At 41.0% G+C, this 18,342-nt stretch overlaps 1 protein-coding gene across 2 annotated transcripts in view; it reads left to right on the top strand.

The window, feature by feature from the left end:
* The window catches only part of EDIL3 (EGF like repeats and discoidin domains 3), a 1,054,696-nt gene that overhangs the window by 568,863 nt on the left and 467,491 nt on the right, over positions 1 to 18,342 (top strand). For both annotated transcript variants that reach the window (XM_073678987.1, XM_073678994.1), the window contains one exon: positions 6,844 to 6,957. In XM_073678987.1, the coding sequence (XP_073535088.1) occupies positions 6,844 to 6,957 (114 nt within the window). The remainder of the gene's footprint in view (positions 1 to 6,843; positions 6,958 to 18,342) is intronic.

Raw genomic sequence — 18,342 nt, forward strand, 5'->3', positions numbered from 1 at the left:
CGCTGTCAGTGATGTGCATGAGGTGAGCTCATGTCCAATGAACTCAGCTCACCTCCTGCACGTCACTGACAGCGTGGGAAAATTCTCCTGCAATCAGCGCTTCAGCGTGAGAATTTTCCCACGCTGTCAGTGACGTGCATGAGGTGAGCCGAGTTCATTGGACATGAACTCGGCTCATCTGGATGTCGTCACAGAGAGACGCTGAGCAGCGCAAGCAAGCCTGCGCTTCTCAGTGTCTGCGGGATGACAGGCTGGATGGCGGCGTTCTGCTGCGGTCCAGCCTGTCATCTCGATGTAGCAGAGCTGAAGCTGTCGTGGGAACCATGGAAAGGTAAGGATGAGGTTGCTTTATTATTTTTCTTTTATTGCAGGAGATCGTTGGCTTCAGCTGGAATGGGCGTGATGGTAAGTATTGTTTAATTTAGAACAATAAAGGATTGTGTCTTTATTTCAATTAAAGGACTTTATTCTGGGTGTTTGTGTTTTTGGATGAAGTGTCTTGGCAATGTTGATTGTATTCATGCCTTGACCTAAACACTCCACAATTTGTTGCTTCTTAGCAGCCGACACATCCTTTTTCTTTCCCATTTTGGCAGAAAATGTCGGCTGCTTAATAATGTGGGACAGCCTTCTTAAGTAGTCTTGCCTTTCATATGACACACCTGCCAAACTAATTAGCACAGGTGTCTGCAATTGCTTACAGTGATATCAAGAGCCCTGACACACATCACCATCAATGAGTTTAACTGACAAACAAAAAAATTCTTCCCTTATCACTCCTAAACACTTTTTGCATAATAATTTGGAACACAGTGTACATGTGCTTTTCCACAAAACACCAGTGGTTCACGTAGTGAATCTTACAGTTCTAACTTGCCAACCGTGGTCTGTATGGAGTTGCTCAATAAAGGGCCCAAAATTAAGATAACATAGACGGGAGAGGTCTCTATGAATATGAATTCCTAAGTATTTGATACCTTGTGAGGGCCAGGCAAAGGGAAAGTTGGACTGGATGGAATCCTGTATGGATTTGGGGAGGGAGACATCGAGGGCCTCAGACTTCGCTGCATTGATTTTAAAATTTGACCATGTAACAAAGTGATCTATTTCAGCCATAACAGCAGGGATGGATATATGTGATTGAGTGATATATACTAGGACATCATCAGGAAATGCAGAGCACTTGTACTCGGTGCCTCACATCTCAATCCACCTAATATTGGGGTTATGGCGAATTAATGAGAGCAGGTGCTCCGTCACTAGGATTTATAAGAGAGGGGACAGAGGACATCCCTGCCTTGTCCCATAGGTGATTTTGAAAGGTGATGAAAATGTTCTGACGCGCCCCCTGGGCCTTGGGACACCCAGAGCCGGACCCTTTTTGGTGGATGCTGGTGGTTGTAGTCTCCGTGGCGGCGACTAGGTTCCGTGGCTCAGGGCGGTCAAACCAGTGGCGGAACTATTTATGTGGTTTTGATGTTTAAATGTCCGACTATGCCACCCGTGGATTGCGGTCAGAGTGAACCGCCGCTGCAGGGCAGACCGCTGAGGCTGGTGTTGTGGGTGCAGCAGTGCGTAGTATAACTCCTCACAGGAGGAGTATAGCCTCAGGGCAGTGTATGCGGAGGATTGGGGTGATGGTGCAGGGCAGCAGCAGTAATGACACGGAGTCAGTGATGCAGTCCAGGTCCTTTACTCACAGTTCTTATTATCCAGACCACTTCTGCAGGTAACGGCTGCCCACGTCGTACTGTGCTCACCAGGTGAGGGGCTCAGACAACTCCCAGATAACTTTGGAGCACTTCACAGGACCCCCTTTGTGTGCCGTTTGTCTGGCTTTTCTTAGCAAACCTTCTGTCCGGCTGCCTCGGGCCTCCTCTTGGTAAACTTGGCGCCAGTTTCCCTGACCCTATGTGGTGCCTTCCTAGCGGGTGTAGCGAGGGGCTGCGCCACATAAAATGTCACAGCCTCCGGTTTCTAGCTGAGGGTCATTTCCCGCCTCCACTAGTTTTGATGACCGGTCTCCCCCTTTGGCCTGACCCCTCCACGCAGGTGGATTTGGGCGTGCGGTGGCGACTCGTCCGTCCGCACCCCTGTGATCCCTTCGTTCCTCGTTCCTGGAGCCTTCTCCGCTCCTCTTCCTTCCTTCTCCCTCTTCCAGGCCTGGGCCTCTGTTACTAGGCCCGCCTCAGGAGCAGAGCTCATGCAGAGCCCCTGCTCCCTGTCACTTCTGCTCAGACTTCTCTGCACTGAACTAAGATGGTGCCCACATTTTATACTCCCTTCTCAATGCACCCAGGAACTGCTTCCTCCCTGCTCCTGCACTACAGGGTTTCCCTTCCTCGGTGTTCCCTCCCCCCACTCCAGCCAGGGACAGGGACTGTCGTGCCCATCTCAGGGGCATATTGGTCGCCCTGCCCCACGGCAATGTGGTGTAATGCATGCAGGTGTCGGGGTCCTGATCCACACTCCATCCTTACCTGAGAGTGACATATCACACCTCTGGGTGAGGTGCAATACCTTTGTAGCAACCAAGCCCTCGGTGTGCTACAGTTCCATTTATCTTCAGCCTAGGTGACGTATTGCGATACAGGGCCGTGATTTTGGCTATAAAACGGTCCCCTAGACCCCTACCCCAAGCTTTTTAAGAGAATAATATATGGCGTGCCAGTAGACTCTATGGAATGCTTTCTCAGCATCCAACGAGAGTATCTAATTACAAATTTTTAACTGCATCTAGCCCAGGAAATACTTTGTGCCTAGTAGCAGTGTCTGCTAGTCAGCGGATTATCCCAGCTGTTAAGCAAGCTACACCACCTGTAGTTTGGACACTTAATTTTTTCAAAGGAAATGCTTTGGGACCCCGGGATACTCAGTGAAGAGCATCAGGAGGCACCCCAAGGCATAGGGGCTGGGACTGGCGGTAGGACGCCTTGCGGTGGACCGCCGAGCTCGATCCTTATGAAAGCTTTTTAACTGCAGCAGCTTTAGTTAAAAGTTAGATGAGTACATACATATTGGAGCATTGGATACTTTTATGATATTAATGTATGAAAGCACAATGTTTCGAATTACCACTGTTATCAGCTAAATTTTTGCATCTTTATTGTTCTGAATGCTGATTGTTAAAACTTAAATAGGACCTATCACAAAGGCAAAATGGACAGTTTTTGCACTTATTTTATTCCCCCTGCTCCCTTGAGTATTATGTTCTTTGTTTTTTTTTAAAATCTGCCATACAGTTTCAGAGATTTTGACCTTTTTATTTGGCGCTAATTTTTATGCTCTTTACCAAGGAGGCGTTTATCACAGGATAATAATGCAGAGAAGACTAAAGATGCGTCGCCAAAGAACCTTGTCTGCACCACCCGCTTTGAAAATACCATAAGAACAACCACTAAATAAAAAGGACCTCTGAAACCATATGGTGAATTTACAGAAAATAAAAAAAACTGATTACTCAGTGGAGCTGCAGGAGCAAAAACTGTCTACTTTTTACTTGGTCACAGGTCCTCTTAACTTGTGCCTTAGAGATTGTTTAGATCTTCCTACATTCTATCCAACTACTGTCATGGCAATTTGAGTCCCTATTTGGCATTCTACTCTAAAATGAGGTATGATTTGCCAAGCAGAGCTGGCGCAGCAGCCGATTCTCCTCTGTATCTGAACATTGTTTATTACCATAATTTTCATTACCTACATTGATTTATTATATCTATACACAGCAGACCAGCATAAATAGATAGTCTTCCAGCTTTTGAAAAAGAGCTTTGCAAATCTGTTAAGGTGCCAAATTCACTTTGCCAAAATTGGTAGAGTTTGTAATAAAAAAAAAGTTATATGGCTTACTGGAAGAACCCAGGAATTATTGTTTATTCAGTCTTTTGATCACTCTGTAATATCTATATATTGGTGCAATTTATTCAATAAAGCCCCTCATATACATTGGATAGCTGTTGGCCCAACGTTCGTCCCAGAGTTCCCCTATATATATGAACTTTTGGTCGAGTGCTGCTGTTTTTTTATGACAGAGATGCTGCCAGACTCTTCTAGGGAAGTCTTATCTCCCAAAGAAGCAAAGGATCAGTCTTTAGAAATCCAATTATGTTGGGAGAGAGTAGGGAGTTGGGGGCCTAAAGGTCTGTTTACACAGATTGACCGGCAGCATGATACGACCACCGCTCTGTAAACTTTTACTGATCGGTAAACTTTCAAAGTGATGATGCACCGCCGAAAAAGATGACATTTTGTGCTGCACAAGAGTTTTACTTGTTCATCGAGTGATCAGTAGCCTAATTGCACAGCAAGATAATTGGGAAACAAATATTTTTAACAGTGCTCATTCATTTTGCAGTGTAAATGCCCCTTAAGAGGTAATCTAAGAAAACCTTATTACTGTTAGACTAAAACTATCCATATATATTGAATAATTGTCAGTCAAACTTGTTGATTTAATTGGGATCTGTCGATAATCTAATGTGTATGGCTTTAGTTTGACACTACTCAATCTGGCGTATTATCTTTCAATATGCCTGACCCTTTGTTCCCAAAAAAGCTACTTCTAAAGATATCTGACAGTGGCTTACTCCCCTCCAACCCATTGAAAACATTCATACTTTGTAATTTTCTTCCAGTAATTTCGAGAACAGCTCCCTGAATAAAAACATTGAGTTAATTTCTAGATTTTTTAACAATTCTCTTTTGATATTGCTTTTTTAAAATGTTATTTAAAATTTGTGTTGAATTATTCATTTGAATGTAAAATGTATCATGTTTCAAGGATTTTTAATGGGTTAACGTACAATGCTGTATTGTTGTAGTCTTCTTTGTTCGTTCACAAGCTTATGTGCTAATTCTACAACATCATACAATGCAATAGGTGTTCCTATCTTTAAACCTGCTCATGGGCTGTGTTTACCCACTTTATTGTAATGCATTTTTTGCTTTAAACAATATTTTTTCATTTTATTCAAAGCTCTTGCAGACTTCAAAAAAGATGAGTTGCCTGGCATAGTCCTACCTTGTGACCCAGTATACTAGAGATGAACATAAATCCTTGTTCAGATCCTTCCACATGTGTTACAGGAATTTGATGCAAATTTTGCCCCGGATTCCACCTTTTGCATAGCAATTTTAAACAAATCCAGGTTAGATTAGAGCATACTGTAGATTTTAAAATCTTCAGCATGGTCTCAGATCTTGTAGGACTTATTTCCACTGCATGTAGATGAGGTTTTTTTAAACTCCTTTTATATGCAATATGATGTACTCTGTTCCATATTTTCATTGAGGACTGAAATCCTCGATAAGGCTTTGTATGCACATTGTTTAAATCATTTATTGGTAAAATTTGCCACCAATTTATACCTTAATTGGAACATATACCAGTGGCATATATTGGCTATAATTTAGAATTAACCTGCCAAGTGGTGGCCAAAAGGACTCTGTTTGGACTTCCAGCCAATAAGTAGCATTTCATGGGTATGCTTGAAAAGATTGTCCCAGCTGGGGAATGTATAAAATATCAACAAGATTTGCCCTAAATGTCAGACACATGCTAGACTCATACATGCAGTGCCCTCAATTCATTTTTATATGAGTTCCTAATTTTTAGAACTCATACAAGTGAATGTAGTGAGCCATGTAATTCCCATAGCTTGCAATAGGGCCCATACTCGCGATAGATGCTAGTCCCAACAGTGTGACCCAACCCCAATGGACATTTATAGCATATACTTAGGATAAATGTCATAAATGTCCCAGATATGAATAACTCTTTTGGGCTCGCACGATGACCTTTTGGTGACTTTTTGATGTTGCAGATTTTATGCATCTATTATATAACTTAGGTTACTTATTTTTTATTGGGTTTTTCTCGTGTTTTTGACACTGCTTTCTATGCCTCTTGTTAGTGTGTCATGTTTGAAACAAAGCTGCTTTGTTTTTGATACTTCCTGGCATTTGACTTAGACAAAACTTTATTGATACAGTCATGAGGGGTTACGTGCTTTTTTGATGCGTTTCCATTGCGGAAATGCACTAAAAACCCATGTACATTTTTAACTGCAGATTTTCCGCATGCAATACAAGTCTATGGGAAAAATTTGCACATAAAACTCAGCGTACTCACAAGAGAAATTGATATGTTGTGGATTTGAAACTCGCACCGCAGGTCAGTTTACGCTGAGTAGAAAAAAGCACAGAGGGCAGGAGATTTCTATACATCCCATCCACTTTACTGGAACTGTAAAAAACAGCCAAATTAAGCAGCATGAAAAATTCACCAAAAACTCATCGTGGGGATACAGCCTTTCTGTATTAACAAAGAACAGTTGATCATTATATTAAATCGGAACCTAAATCCACCATGAATACATATCTCAATAAAGTTTTCATTTTCATAGGATTCTTTGGTTTTAGGTTAATAAAACATTAAGGGGCATTTTTGCCGCATTTTTCCTATTTTTTTCCGCATGTGTTTGTTGTGAAAAGACAGCTTTTTACTATATCAGCAATGTGAATAACATTTTCATGCTGCTTATTATTTCCTTGAAGATTTAAAGAGGTTTCAAGTCTGCAGCATCTCAATTCTTTCAGCTTTTTTTGCACCCAAAACGTTGCAAATCACCACGTTTATTACACAGCATTTTTCCTGCCATCTCTCCTGAACTTGCAACAGATTTTTCTGCTGTAAATTGTGCACATACCCTAGAAAAGTGAAAAAAAGTAACTATAGAATATGTACTTTCAGTATATCATAACTAATGTTATACTGTAGATGATAACTGTATTATCTATAAAATTAATACTATCACTAACAGAGTAAATCCTTTGTTTCTTTAGATGTAAACGAATGCGAGAGGGATCCATGTCGAAATGGTGGAATCTGCACCGATCTGGTGGCTAACTACTCATGTGAATGCCCCGGCGAATACATGGGAAGGAACTGTCAGCACCGTAAGTAGATCCCCTGCTTCTTTAATACAATTATATCTGCAAGGTTCCAACGCGAAGAGACAAATGTATCAAAACATTTACACATTTATTTAGACATAAGGGTCATCTTTTCTAGGAATCCCACTTTCAAAACATGGGCAGGCTGTGAATGTGATTTATTTTGTACAAAGCCTATTGCGTCTGATGAATAGAGAAGATATCAATCACACAAGTCTTGTGTCTGCTTAAATTACTATCAAACTGCTCTGCATATCAAACATAGTACAGGTCTCCTATCGGCTCTGCAAATCACTACTGTCTTCATGATCGGGAACAACATCTATTTCTCGATTACCATGCTAAAGCAAATGCTTTCTTGTTAATCTCTTCAGCCTTCTTTTGTAATCGTGTATTGATCTATTGTGCCATTGGAATGGAGATAGTTGTATTGTTAATAGGATGTATCACTTTACATACTGAAAAAAAACATTTATTTTAACTTCCAAATTTTAGATTCTTGGTGATGTTTAAATTTTTATTTTATTTTTCCTTTTTAATTTCCAAGTTAACCTTTTCAGGGATAAAGTCATTAGAAGTCTCAATATCCACAGCCAAATGTTACCTTTCAGAATTCTATAACCTAAAGGTGATTTGTTTTTTGTTATTTATACCGAAAGCCTCACTCAGACGCCCGTGACTCATTCACATATAGATCAAACACAAATTACAGTCTGTGGAGCTGTTCATATGTCAGCGGATTTTTTTTTTGCAGACCTAGTGTGTTAGGCGTCGGTCTGGTGCTGAATTTGAAATGGGTCCAGGACCTTCTGTGGTCTCCCATTTCGGTCCAGCTGGGGCTGATGCTGCTCAGCATCGCCGTCAGCCTCAATGCCTAGCTGGTCCGCGAGCACTGTTTATCTCCCAGGTAGTTGTGCCTAGAAATGTTAAGCCTGGGTTGCAGAGGGAGACAGGGCTTGTGGAATCTAAGTCCAGGATTTGAAGTACTGAGCATGTCCGTGACCTGGCGGATCATGATTGGTGGGTTGGCACCCACCTGACCCGGTGACCTGGCACCGCCTGATTGGTCCACGGGTAACGTCACCAATGGCGCGTCGGTGGGCAGGGCTTAGTCTTTAAAAGGCCCGCCCACAAACATTGCGACGCGCTCTGATCATTTGAGAAAGTGATGCCGTTGTGTGGATAACTCTGTTCCACGTGCTCCCTAGCTGTTCACTCCGTGACCTGCCAATGCCAGAGTTCGCTCGGCTAATTAGCACAGGTCGCTTAGGCTGGCTAGCTCCATAGAGGCAGGTTAGCTCCATAGAGGCAGGTAGCTTCGTCTAGCAGCCTGGCTCAGCCAAAGGGGTCGCCTATCACCCCAAGCAGCCTGCAGACATCCTGTGCATGGCTAACGCCTGTCTGTCACGTGGAGTTGAACCCTGCAGTCCGGTAGCATGCCGGCTGGGGGCACGTGTACCCATTGGCATAGTCACACACGCATCCTAACGCCGCCACTGTAGTCCCTGTGCTGTAACAGGACTACAGATAGAGAAAAACTATCTCTCGTGCAGCTAATGGAGATAGAGTGTACCGCTATACCCGTTCCTGTGTGGAGAAACACGGAAGGGTTTAATATTTAAGTTGGTTACTTTACTTTCCACCTGGAAAGTGTTCGGCAGCAGTCCTCCAGGCTGCATCGCGGACCCCTGGGTCGGTTGCATTCCATTTTAATAAAGTTGTCTGCAACCGCCCTCCTAACATAGTGATCCTCAATGAAATCTTGGAAACGTATGTTTGTGATCTAAATCACAGATTAAACTTACCCATCCAAAGATCTGTTCAAATCATGGACTCCACATGGATGGCATCAGTGTGCTATCCGTGATTCACATTGCAATGGATAGAAGAAGCTTTGCAGTTTATTACTTTTTTTCATAATTGAAAAATCACTATCTAAACACTGATGGTAAAAACTGACACAATGACCAAATACTGATGACACTCAGATCCGAAACACTGATGAACAATGGCCGTCTGAGTGAGGCCTAATTTATAGATTAACTATATTTCTATATTTTTACTGATTTTTTTGGCACGAATAAGGCCTTAATGCTGTACCAAAATAAACCCCATTATCTCTTTTTTTTCAGTTTTGTTTACAGCATGAGGAAATTAGTAAAAATACATTGTCCTTCTTTTCTGCCATTACAATTTAATACATGTCATGGATATAATGTCTGAATGTTGGCGCAAACTACAGGTGCATAAAAATTATTATTTTAGGTACTAAAGGGATTGTCAAGCCTTAGGCAACAAGTCTGAGTCACACTCTATCGTCCGGTTCTGCTGCCAGGAGCATGTGACCATAAGTATGCAATTTGCATACATCTGGCCACACTCAGAAGAGAAGTGTCCAGCTTTGCTCATTAGACGTAGAGTACAGACCAAAAGTTTGGACACACCTTCTCATTTAAAGATTTTTCAGTATTTTCATGACTATGAAAATTGTACATTCACACTGAAGGCATCAAAACTATGAATTAACACATGTGGAATTATATACTTAACAAAAAAGTGTGAAACAACTGAAAATATGTCTTATATTCTAGGTTCTTCAAAGTAGCCACCTTTTGCTTTGATGACTGCTTTGCACACTCTTGGCATTCTCTTGATGAGCTTCAAGAGGTAGTCACTGGAAATGGTCTTCCAACAATCTTGAAGGAGTTCCCAGAGATGCTTAGCACTTGTTGACCCTTTTGCCTTCACTCTGCGGTCCAGCTCACCCCAAACCATCTCGATTGGGTTCAGGTCTGGTGACTGTGGAGGTCAGGAAATCTGGCGTAGAACCCCATCACTCTCCTTCTTGGTCAAATAGCCCTTACAGCCTGGAGGTGTGTTTGGGGTCATTGTCCTGTTGAAAAATAAATGATGGTCCAACTAAACGCAAACCGGATGGAATAGCAAGCCACTGCAAGATGCTGTTGTAGCCATGCTGGTTCTGTATGCCTTCAATTTTGAATAAATACCCAACAGTGTCACCAGCAAAGCAACCCCACACCATCACACCTCCTCCTCCATGCTTCATGGTGGGAACCAGGCATGTAGAGTCCATCTGTTCTCCTTTTCTGCGTCGCACAAAGACACGGTGGTTGGAACCAAAGTTCTCAAATTTGGACTCATCAGACTAAAGCACAAATTTCCCCCGGTCTAATGTCCATTCCTTGTGTTCTTTAGCCCAAACAAGTCTCTTCTGCTTGTTGCCTGTCCTTAGCAGTGGTTTCCTAGCAGCTATTTTACCAAGAAGGCCTGCTGCACAAAGTCTTCTCTTAACAGTTGTTGTAGAGATGTGTCTGCTGCTAGAACTCTGTGTGGCATTGACCTGGTCTTTAATCTGAGCTGCTGTTAACCTGCGATTTCAGAGGCTGGTGACTCGGATAACCTTTTCCTCAGAAGCAGAGGTGACTCTTGGTCTTCCTTTCCTGTGGCGGTCCTCATGTGAGCCAGTTTCTTTATAGCGCTTGATGGTTTTTGCAACTGCACTTGGGGACACTTTCAAAGTTTTCCCAATTTTTCGCACTGACTGACCTTCATTTCTTAAAGTAATGATGTCCACTCGTTTTTCTTTACTTAGCTGCTTTTTTCTTGCCATAATACAAATTCTAACAGTCTATTCAGTAGGACTATCAGCTGTGTATCCACCAGACTTCTGCACAACACAACTGATGGTCCCAACCCTATTTATAAGGCAAGAAATCCCACTTATTAAACCTGACGGGGCACACCTATGAAGTGAAAACTATTTCCGGTGACTACCTCTTGAAGCTCATCAAGAGAATGCCAAGAGCGTGCAAAGCAGTCATCAAAGCAAAAGGTGGCTACTTTGAAGAACCTAGAATATAAGACATATTTTCAGTTGTTTCACACTTTTTTGTTAAGTATATAATTCCTCATGTGTTAATTCATAGTTTTGATGCCTTCAGTGTGAATGTACTATTTTCATAGTCTGAAAAATCATACTGAAAAATCTTCAAATGAGAAGGTGTGTCCAAACTTTTGGTCTGTACTGTACATTGAGTGAGACTGCACACTTCTAGTCAGCACATGACCACATGTATTGCATGTTTGCAGTCACGCAGTCACGCGCCTGCTGCTCCCGGCTTTAGCACCGGACAATCCTCACAGCGCGCAACATGAGTGATGTGAGAATTCTCAAGTCAGTAGTCACATAGAGTGACTGCAGACTTGTAGCCTAAGACCAGACAGGGGCTGAATGGACAAACAATTGTTACCTATTTTTTGAGTATTCAGTGTAAATCAATGTCACAGTTGGAACCCATGATGTCATTGTGACATTACAGCTTTCCATGGCAACAGTCTGAATGCACAAAGATGTCTTCCTTCATTCAGCATTAATATTAAACACATTGCCCACTTTAAGACCTATTTAGCATTTTCTGTAAAACTGTCAGTTCAAAATCTACTGTAAGATCCCTTCTAAATTGCCCCAAGTTTCAGCATAAAAATTATAGCAGTAGGTGATCTCTGACACCCAAGAAAGTCTGTTAGCAACCGAAACGTGTTGTGTTTTTATCGTTTTTTTTTTAACTTTTTTTATTGGAAACAACTTTGTCATTACTCCATTTTTTACCTTCTGGTGTTGGAGCGCCCCACACCTGGATACCCTACAGCAATCATGTACTGTCGGAATTCCACTTTTTATACTTACATCTGTGGTTCGGGCTGTCATCCATAGGTCAGGGGGAAGGTGGGATGAGATTAACTCTTATTGTTTGAGTATTGAATCAATCTATATAGTTTAGCCTTTTGCGGGTCAACAAACTACATGGACTTATACAATGGATAATCAACATATTAGCAAACATTGATTGTTCAATGACCCTGCGTCACTGTCCTGCAAAGATAGCAACACAATCACCTGTATGAGCTGATATAATAGATAAGCAGCAGCCATTTAACAATTCACAAACATCAATTCAAGTGTCAACGTTCAGACGATAGTCTATCTTTCTTGACCCACCGAAGAAAACACATCAATTCAAGAGTCAACGTTAAGACTCATATGAACAATAGTCTATGTCTCCTGGCCTACTGAAAATATACGTCTGGCATTATTAAGATTAGATGCTGTGTCGTCAAAATGCTTTTAAGGTTATATTCACATGATCAATATTTGGTCCGTATTTCACATCAATAATTGTAAGCCAAAACCAGGAGTGGGTGAAAAATGCAGAAGTGGTGACGTGTTTCTATTATACTTTTCCTCTGACTGTTCCACTCCTGGTGTTGGCTTACAAATACTGATGTAAAATACTGACCAAATACTGATTTCTGGTCAATCTATCGAACAGAAAAAAAAATCATGTAATATTTCATCAGATGCAGTAATTTGTTGTTATTCTCTGTCAAAGACATTGCAAGGGAGAATAGCTCTGTTATACAGTGACTCATGAAGGCTCCATATAGTGGCTTACAGAATGCCGGCAGCTCCATAGTACAGAGCCACAGAAATTCAATGTGCCTTGAACAGGATCTGTGCATTCAGCTCTGCCTTACAGGGAATTTTTTCTTTCCCAGTTGAATTAATATAAAAAGCAAATATTACTGTGAAATGTTCAGTGCTCCAGCTGTGTTCTGACCATTTTTAACCTTTATAGTGTGAACATAGTCCAATTATAATTCATGTGTTGTTGCTTGCGTGCATATTTTCTCTTCCTGCTGGAGTGTTGATACTAATAGGGCTTAAACTGCATTTATATCTAGCTTTTCATCCATTTTCTTATTCCACATTTCTACTTCCTTTTTTTAAAAAAAAACCCTGCCTCCTTTTTTCTTGTACAGTTCATTTTCTCCGATACCGAGATTAAAAATGTATAAATAGAAAATAATGCCTTTCGAAAAGATATATAATATCTAACGCTTGCAGTACTGCGAAGAGAAGTGGAAAAGATAATTTTTTATCTACATATTTTTGGAGAAAATCCAAGCAAAAGTATCTCAGCATACTGATGTTGAAGCGACGTCATACTTGGTGATTAACATGAGGTTTGCACTGTGTTTGTACTGTAGAATTACATTTAGTAAGACTGTTAAAAGGGCACAAAGAAATTTAAAAAAATATGGAGCATTTCGCACAAAGAGAATAATCTTCACATACATTAGTCGCATCAGGCTAATTTTTTTTTTAATCTGATGCAGCAGGTCGGAATTTTTGGCAAAATTGATGCAAAAATGCATGAGTAGCCATAAGGCTTTCTCATTAGAGATGAGTGAACCCCAACTGTAAAGTTTGTGGTTCGTATTAGACAGCTAAAGTCCGGTGCTGAACTCCGAAGACCGACTTCACCTGGAAATACGTTTTAGAGTTCAGGAGTTCACAGGGAGGAGAGAGAGAGATTTTACAGCTCCAAATTTCGGCTCCCCATTGATTTTTATGGTGTTAGGGGTCTGGTTCTAGTTTTGACTAAAGTTCGGTCGAATCTGACAAACCTGAACTTCCACGGATCCACTCATCCCTATTTGTTACTATTTACTCTCAGATGCTAATTCTGAATAGGGTTCCGATATTACATAATATGTTCTTATGCGATCAGGCCACCAAGCTGATGCTTGCACATGTCAGGCACAAAATATGATGCTTCAGCTTTGTGGAAATGATCCCATTGCCAACAATGGGATCAGTTATGCCATTAGTTTCAATTTGGCATCTTTGTTAAACGCTAGACTGAATCAAAAACACAGTGCCGTCCATATGTGAACCCAGCCTAACTGGTGTATCGCTCACATGATCAGCCACATATGCCGCGCTATGAGGCAGTGTAAAGCAGAGCTATTTATATTATGAAATGTTGAGTTGAGCACATTGTTTCTCGTCCTGATTTTTTGACTGCACATCATTGGCTTAAAATACAGGAGTAAGTCCCATAGAAATAAAACAGAACAAGCTTCTTTTTTTGCTACACTTCGCTCCCATTTGTGACTTGCGATGTATTAGCCTAACAGTCTAAAATATGCTAGTCTGCGAGAAATACATAGAAAGAAGAGAAATAGAGCATCTTCCCTGTATCCTTTTGGCGTCACATCTTGTTTTGGCTGAAAACTGCATCAAAATTGTACCAATCCACAGCGTGAAAATGTGGATGCAGTATTATCATGATTCGCTCATTCATTTAACAAATAATTATAGATTACATATAATTACATAGTACGTTTTAAAAAGGAAACATGTTCAACCGAGTGATGGTCTGGTGACTGCATCAACATTCAGAACCCGAATGTTGCACATTTACATTAGTATTTATTTTCTTAGAAAACAAAAGGAGCAAACATTTCAGCTCTTTTTGAAACCATCAACCATTTCTGTTGTCACCAGCTCCGAAATTAGGCTGTTCCATAGATTAATAGTGAACAGAACCAAAGGTTCCAAGCCAGCTTCCTGGACTGCTACTTACCAGGCCTGAAGCTGTGTAATATCTACAATCTGAGGAGTGCGGACACATTCAACTAAGAATGTTCCTTGACAATATGTGTAATTTTATTCATTTCCTAAACTCCCAAAGCAGCTCTATACATAATACAGCCCTTTTGCTATTTATTTAAATTATTTCTACCCAAACAGTTTTCCCTTAGGTTGCAATATTTCTAACATCCCATGGTCATTACTGGATTCATGTAATTTGAAATCATATTGTACAATGCCTCACAGTGGAGATTTGTACCACAAGTGATTGACTGGAGGACCCAATTAATCAATGTGCACATTTTACTGACATAGCATCTGTGATTGGTAGATATGTTTCATGGTAGGTTTGCAGCTTAGTACAATAACGCTGTACTTTTAATTTTAGTAATGAATGGTCTTGATATTGCAACTCCGTCCTGTTCGCTTTAATAGTAATAAGTTGTAATACCAGACACTACTGCCATTAAAAGTACTGAGATGTGCTTTAAAGGGCACACAGCTTTGCCTGATCCAGATGACCAGTTCTTATGCAGCACAGACTGGTGGTGCTGGTGCAGTGGATTAGATGAGTTGGAAAAGTAATGGCTGATATAGCAGGACAGGAACAAAGGCAACATGTAAAGCTGAGCTGGGAAAAAGATACAGTAACTTGTGTAGCTGAGCTGGTACAACGGAAAGTAGTGTAGAAGAGCAGGTGCAACAGCAACTAATATAGCAGAACTGGATCAAGTCATTTGATGCCTGAATATGAAGGCTACATCACGCCGCCAGAGCTAAATTTAAATGCCCCAGACAAATACTGTTGTCAGAATACTACATAGGAGTAGAGACGAAACTGTCCACAGGTGTTGCGCAGTAGAAACGGGGGACAGGTGGGTGACAAGTGGTTACTGAACCTAGCTGGAGATATAATATTAAAACTTTAATTTATTCTATCTAATTCAGTAGCAGATTCCGCACCACATATGCTGTCTACAGGGCAGTCTACAGATGGGGCTCTGGTTTGGCAGGAACTTACATAGACTTATTTACAAATTGATAATTCTCTTATGCTCTCTCATACATTTTAACTTGTGTTCACTTGTTACTGTAATATTTTGTTCAATTTGCCTAAAGTTGTGATATACCCAAAATATATAAATTCAGCCTTATATCACAGATATATACACATCAAATACTAAAATCCATATAGTTGATCCGTGGTTAAAAACTCTAAAGATTCAAACAAAACTCTGTAGTTACAGGACTCAGGAAACAAAAATGCATAATTCTTAATGTCTACAAAATATGGCGTTTGGACGTTGTCTTTAGTGAAGGGTGTTAGTCTTAAAGGGAAATGAAAAAAAAAACAGCTCACCTCCATGAACCAGCTGGGTGTCTCCGGGATCCGTGATCAGCGCTGCTGCTTGCGCTCAGTAGCCAGGTAATAGGAAAGACGATGATCCAGCTCCACAGACTCCAATAATAAAAACAAATGTCTTTTGTTTATAATTTTTAAAAATATCCAGATAGCGATAATGTAACTCCAGCTGGTGAAAGAGCAATGATAGAAGGGAAAACACAGGGGCACCAAGGATAATAATAATAATTAATTTAATTTACGATTTACATATACCTTCAACCGTAACTCTATTACTTTTTTGGACTTAGAACTAAATGGCCAAAATAATGAACTAATCACTTCTAAAACATTCAGGAAACCCACATCAGGGAATACAATTTTGCATGCGCAGTTTTCACCCACCCCATGTTCTAAAAGCCATTCCAGTAGGAGAAATTACTAGAGCTAGGAGGAATTGTAGTGATTCCATTTCCTTCTCAAAAGAATGTACCACCATTAATTCTAGACTATCATGTAGAAATTATCCAAAATGGACCTTAGATAGAGCAAGAAAAATAGTAGATAGTATATCTAGAAGCAATCTCATTACTAAAAGGAACTACTGTTAGAACCTTGCTCTTAGGTTTTTTTCCTTTGCTGGTCACATGACCTTGTTGGCCTATTTAATCCTGCTCCGCCCTTCTGGCTTTGCTGGACTTCATTGTATATCTACTTTCTAGCTAGCCTGTGCTCTGTGTCTTGCTCTGTTAGTTTGCTTGGTCTACTGACCTCTATGTTCTATATATTTTGTTTGTTCGTCTGTCTGCTACTATTTCTGTTAGGAGGTGTCCCATATTCCTCCCAGTCCTTAGTACTTGTAGGGATTCCTTCCCCACATCTATAGGTCTCCGTACAGACTAGCTTAGGACTTTAGCAGGTCTGATCGCAGGATCAGGTTCCCTGTTACATCGTAGGGATTAAGCTGAGTTCTATCGTAGGGACAGATCTCCTCTCTTTCCTTAGCTCTGGTAGCAGAACATAACAGTAAGTCCAGCCAGCAAATTCTCTAAGGAAAGATTTTTCTGTTCCATCATGGTGTCGGTTCAGGATTTGGTTCATCACCTGCAGGGACTCTCTCTGGAGGTGGCCGAGCTCCGTCAGCACGTGAGTAACTGTCCTGGAGCACATTTCTTGGAGCCTAAGGTATGTTTGCCGGATTTATTTTTTGGTGAACACCGAGAATTTTTTTCATTCAAAAATGCTTGCTTATTGTATTTTCGTTTGAGACCTAAGTCCTCTGGGGATGAATCCCAGCGCGTAGGGTTCATAATGTCACTTTTGCGCAAAGAGCCTCAGGAGTGGGCCTTTTCTTTGCAACCTAGTGATACATGCTTCAGATCAGTGGATAGTTTTTTTTCTGCTTTGGGACTATTATATGATGATCCTGACCGTGTCGCATCAGCTGAGATTGAGTTGAGACGTTTAAAACAAGGATCAGGTAATGTGGAAAAATATTGTACTCATTTCCGTCGTTGGTCTACTCAAACAGGGTGGAACGATTCTGCTCTGAAAAGTCTATTTCTTGCTGGGCTCAGTGAAAGGGTTAAAGACCTGCTAATTGCTTGTCCTACACCTGAAGATTTGCAACAGGCTATGCAATTAGCTATACGGGTGGATAGAAGACTGCGTGCAAGGGTTAATGAGAGCAAATCCTCTGCTATGTCAGTTTCTGGTTATGAGAATGTGTGTACTAACAGTGGTGAACCGATGGAGATTGGATCGGTGGCACCTCACTCTCAAGAAAAAGACCGTCGATTTTTTGAAGGCTTGTGTTTCTATTGCGGAAAATCTGGTCATTTGATTAAAGGCTGTGAGCTTCGTATGAAGAAAGAAAAAAAATGGTCAGTCATGCCCGTATTGCCTGTTTAAATTCCAAGGGTGTATTTTTAGCTGCTTCCACGATTGCTCAGGAAAAATTAATGGAATTTCGGGTGTTTGTCGATTGTGGGTCTACTCTGAATGTTATTGATGGGGGATTCGTGGAAAGACTCAATTTAAAACCTGAACCTTTATCATCCCCCATTGCTGTGGTTTCTGTGGATGGTTCCCCTTTGAAGAATATTACTCTCAAGGTCTGTGAATTTCCTCTCACTATTAATGGTGTTCACCATGAGAAATTGGATTTGGTAGTGTTGAATAACTTGTCTTCTCCAGTAATATTGGGATTGCCCTGGTTAAAATTTCACAATCCTGTACTGGATTGGTCTACCAGTGAAATTAAATCCTGGAGCCATAAATGTTATGACAAGTGTTGTAATGGGCGTATTGCAGCTTTGGATAGGGGAGAATTGCCTTTTCCTATTCAGGATTTTTGGAGAGTTTTTTCTGAGAAGGAATCGCAGGTTTTGCCTCCCCATAGAGACTATGATTGTTCTATTGAATTTGTCCCTGGAGCGACTCTTCCTAAAAGTCGTTTATTTAACCTTACTATTCCTGAGAGGAAGGCTTTGGAGGAATACATACAGACAAGTTTGGCCGCCGGTCACATTAGACCCTCTAAGTCTCCTGTGGCGGTTGGATTTTTTTTTGTAAAAAAAAAAGGACG

Source organism: Phyllobates terribilis, unplaced genomic scaffold, assembly GCF_046119375.1.
Source record: "Phyllobates terribilis strain yellow unplaced genomic scaffold, ASM4611937v1 Scaffold_1__5_contigs__length_1240528914, whole genome shotgun sequence".
NCBI lineage: Eukaryota > Metazoa > Chordata > Amphibia > Anura > Dendrobatidae > Phyllobates > Phyllobates terribilis.